Below are 4,786 nucleotides of genomic sequence, written 5' to 3'. Positions count from 1 at the left end.
CCCCCCCCCCCCCCCCCGACTCGAATATGCTTATGCTTGAGGCAAAGGCACTTCATTTCTCTACTCTCTGCCCAAACGTCCTGGGGGTGCAGCCACCGTCCTTTGGGATCCCTCCGGGGCATGCAACAGAACGTTGAAAATTTGATAACTGGGGTTGGGATTTGGGCGTTGCCGCCTCGAGGAAAAAGGTTTATGGGGGGGATGTGAGCTCCAACTCCTACGGCATGCCCGGATGTCGGGCCAACCGTCTTCACGCGTCTGAATACTCCCAAGGCGGTACTACCGAGTGTGAGTCTTGGTGTGCTATTAGTTCATTAGTGTGTCATCCATTGACTCACCTGGAATAATAGAAGGCCAAAAATATTCAGACATTTTCCCGTTCGACCATGTATTGCTCATGTTGAGAATACACTAAAGCACGGTGTCGTGGAGGTAAAAGTCCTAGCATAACGGCCAGCGATCGTTCAACCCAGCGGAGAGCTGCACTACCACGCGCTCTTTGGGATCATCCATGCCGAAGGCCGTACATTCTGATAATAAACCGCAGATATCAAACGGTGCAGCTGTAGGGTATTTTGCCCCCGACCAGAGGATGTTTATGCTTTAGGAAGCGAACCTTAGTTTCCCGAAACACCTCTGCGAGGTGCAGCCACCGTCTTTCGGGATCCATCTCCCGCATGCAGCAAAACCTTAATTGGCTCACGTGGAAGAATAGAAGGCCTAACATACTGATACGCACTTTCCCGTGCGCGTATGTATTGGATTGGGTTATAACACACTCAAGCACGGCGTCGTTGAGGCAAACGTCTTAGTGAAATCGACCAGTGACCGTTCAACCGATCAGCGAGCTACGTTACCACAGGCTCTGCACGAAGATCATTCATGCCGAAGGCCTTACAGTCTGATAGTAAGCCGTGGATATCAAACGGTGCAGCTGTAGTGCAAGTATCCCCGCGACTAGAGGATGTTTATACTTCAGAAAGCGAACATTCGTTTCTTCACTCTATATCGAAACACCTCCGCGAGGTGTAGCCACCTTCATCCTTCGGGAACGGCTTACAAATGATCCAGTACACCAGCGCTTGCTGCCTGCAGGCCCAATATATCCCCATTGGTCATATATTGCTTCTTTATTAACAGTATATTAGTCTCACGAGAAACGGCACATGTCCGGCTTGCATTATCCAGCAATTATATAGGGTGTCTATAACATGCTTGATACGTCACTTGTGGGAAAACGCCATCCCCCAGTGGGCAAAAGAAGTAAATCTAGGGTTTGCAGATTGCGGCGGAGTGCAGCTAGGCACATCAGTAGCATGAAGACTGTACGTACAGCGTGCACCATTGAGTCACACTCATCAATCTAAGCTGCGTTGGGTTTGCCTGCCCCAAGTTGTTAGAGTAAACGACCCAACCTGCTAGTGCATGCCGATGGCGGGCCTACCGTAAGTGGTTATGCTCCCTTGCAGTTTGAGGCAATATAAAGTGCAAGAGAGTATTACCACGGTCGGCTGGAAACGACCCGAAGGGATTGAGGCAACCTAATCCCGTGGGGTCCTTTCCAGCCAACCTGAAACCTGTACATGCCAGTTGGGCTTTAATAACATGCCAGCTGGGCTTTAATCTAATCCATCTATGCGTGTGGAAAGCGATCAATCGTGTATCGCTAAGTACAGATATTTGTACGCCGCATTGTGCGTGCTAATTGCTATAACCAAACCACAGGGCTTACCAACTAGTGGAGAAAGAGAAAGAGAGCCATATATAGATAGATAGATAGATAGATAGATAGATAGATAGATAGATAGATAGATAGATAGATAGGTAGATAGCTAGATGGATGGATAGATAGATAGATAGATAGATAGATAGATAGATAGATAGATAGATAGATAGATAGATGGATGGATGGATAGATAGATAGATAGATAGATAGATAGATAGATAGATAGATAGATAGATAGATAGATAGATAGATAGATAGATAGATAGATAGACAGATAGACAGATAGATAGATAGGTAGATAGATAGATAGATAGATAGATAGATAGATAGATAGATAGATAGATAGATAGATAGATAGATAGATAGATAGATAGATAGATATAGAGATAGAGAGAGAGTTGACTCCCTGAACGCACGTTCTAGTGACACGCGAGCGACAACAGCGAGGGTCACGAAGTCGTGTCTTCTATTGCGTTTTAATGTCACTGCATGTTTCCCGCCAACAAACGAAACTTTCGCAAGCTAAGGAGAGCTCTTGTTACAACGGCAAATGCTCCATCGGCACTGGAACAGTGACGGCACGTAATGGATGCGTCCAACGAAAGCTTTTCCTGTAGAATTGTAATTTAGGCGGTCTATGACGGATGTACTGACACGCACCGTCTGCGCATTATCGAGTTATATCATTTATAAATCTCCCACTTAACAATTACTAGGTGAAGTAGCTTTGCTCCATAAACAGCTGGCACACTTCACGCACCATCTTCATGTCGCGCTAGCACGTTAGAGGCAGAATATAAAAGCCCAAATATAAGATCGGCGGGGCCCCATCCTTGTAGCTGTTAAGGACGGTAAATGGCCAGCTTGTTTCAAAGTTTACATCTAAATACAGCACCTAATCCGCTTTCCTGGAATTAGTCTGCAGTGAATGACACACAATCTAAATTGCGAGACTTTCCGCCGTCCAGGCTACAATTATTCCAATGGAGTGTCAAACGCCCAGCGAGCTGTTTACAAGGTTTGAGCACTTTCCTCCGTTCAACGTGAAGCTCGAGCACCAAACCAAACTTGTTCCATAGAGAGCGAGAAACAATGCGCACAATCTAAATATTTTCAGCATCATTGGAAAGACTGGGTGAATCGGGCACGGGATTTTGCAACAAAAATGCCAACGAGTTCATCATGCCGGCAGGCGGAAATAGCGATCCCCGAGTTCCGCATACACTACAATTTAGACGTGCGTCATTTGCTTCTACATCCCTCCGGCAAACAAAATTGTACAGCACATTGAGGTTTATAGACACTAGCAGCATTTCCAGTGCAGACGGAGACGGACGTGGATCCTATCCATATTGACCATGCATCACATGAGGAGACAGCAAGCATTACTTCAGACTACACGTGGCGAGCATGCAAATATATTCGAAGCCGTCATGTCGTGGAGCCCAGTTAAAGGAATACTGCATTAACCCGCTAACTACAACACGCATACAGATGACTGTAAACCTATCCATGCTCAGCTATGTTAAAAACTACAGTTGACAGACTGATCACGGTGGAGAGCCACCTGACTGCAGCTCCACCGGCTCCACCATCATACACATTGCTATTGTCCTGCCACAACCCAAAACAAAACCACATAAGCATAAAAAAGGACGGGGTCTGTGCGCGCGCTTGCCTAATGTATTTTAGGCAGTCCCGCACTCCATCTGCAATCATACCGGCGGCCAACAAGAGATACTCATACGACCAAAGTTATAACGCACAGTCTAGTTGCCACGCGAGCAAGCAAAGTCAATACCATTGATATTCGAGCTCATTCCAACAATAAGCGAGATCGATACGTTACGAAAGACATTTTGACAACACCCTTCACCTCCGCACGTAGAGGAACAGCCGCCCACTGCCGCTAAACAGGCGAAAAAGACAAGTTAGTGGACTACCGGAAGCAACGTTGAGAAAGACTTTCTTAGAGGCTCCAAGGGCATTAGTACCACGTATGGCGCTACGCAGGTACTCCACAAACAAATGCAAGAAGCCAGACAACGTCAGCAAAGCCTGAATATCACCACAAAATATCGGAACACGACAGTCCACGAACGAAATCTCAGCCGCACGCGACTCTTCCCGAGAAGGTCTTGCACGTTTAAACGGTCGGGGCATTCCACGGAGGTCAACATCCACTCTTTGCAAAAGCACAGTGGACGCAACTACCTCGCAGGCGATGGCTACAAGCGAAAAGTCTACTGCATTAGCAAGCAGCAAATCTGCTTGTGCAGCTAGAATACCACCGCGAAGTATTCCACCCGTTCCACAGTCCATACCAAATAAGTAGTGCGCACCCCAACACACTACGATGGTCTTCACGAAGCCAAACAACGACAGTAATTCAGGTTCTTTAACACTTCACATACTTGCTGGGGAGCGCAGCGGGCGTTTCACTGCATCCATACACGACACCCACCCGGGCGCAAGCGCGACCGTTAACAGCAGCTGCATGCAAACCCGGCGCAACCTCGAAAAACAACCCCTGCAAAAACGACACAGCCGGCCAGCTTCTCTGGTCAATGACGAGTATCTCCAAGGTTCGCGTGAATACAAGCATATTTGGGTTTCCGTCCTGCCAAACACATATTGTCGCAATCCAATGCATACCGCCTGTACGCCCGCAGAGAATACCCTACGCCCGCGATGCCCTGCACACAATATCTCTAAAACAACCCAACAACCCCACAAAGTGTCCCGCACTTTTTCACGCCTGTTGCTGCCACCAGCGGACCTTGCCTCTCCTGACACAACAGTGTCTAGAACAAAAGGGCCAACGAGAACAGCCCAATGGGGAAAGATTCAGCCTCAAACGATTCCCTACATACGCCGCGGCAACAAGAACGGTGTATCAGTTTGACCTCAGCACCCCACAGTAAAATGCTAAGTGCGTCAACTACTGCCACCCGGCAATACGGTTCAGCGGGATCCAACACACACATTTCAGCTTACGCTGTTAAACCAAGAGGTACACCCTTTATCCTTCATGATTAGGTACGCCCTGCTGGCTGCTAG

General features: G+C 47.7%; 1 protein-coding gene across 1 annotated transcript; it reads right to left on the bottom strand.

The window, feature by feature from the left end:
• Positions 1-3,276: 3,276 nt before the first annotated feature.
• On the bottom strand, positions 3,277-4,422 carry EMWEY_00051370 (hypothetical protein; the record flags this gene model as incomplete). Its single annotated transcript, XM_013477472.1, has 4 exons — positions 3,277-3,340; positions 3,603-3,784; positions 4,191-4,256; positions 4,382-4,422. Coding segments are annotated over 4 exons (353 nt in total), but the record flags the coding sequence as incomplete, so codon positions are not given.
• Positions 4,423-4,786: the final 364 nt, after the last annotated feature.

Source organism: Eimeria maxima, genomic scaffold (genome assembly GCF_000499605.1).
Source record: "Eimeria maxima Weybridge genomic scaffold, Emw_scaff1311, whole genome shotgun sequence".
Taxonomy (NCBI): domain Eukaryota; phylum Apicomplexa; class Conoidasida; order Eucoccidiorida; family Eimeriidae; genus Eimeria; species Eimeria maxima.
Note: the sequence above shows the minus strand (reverse complement) of the source record. Positions and strands in the feature narration are given on the sequence as shown.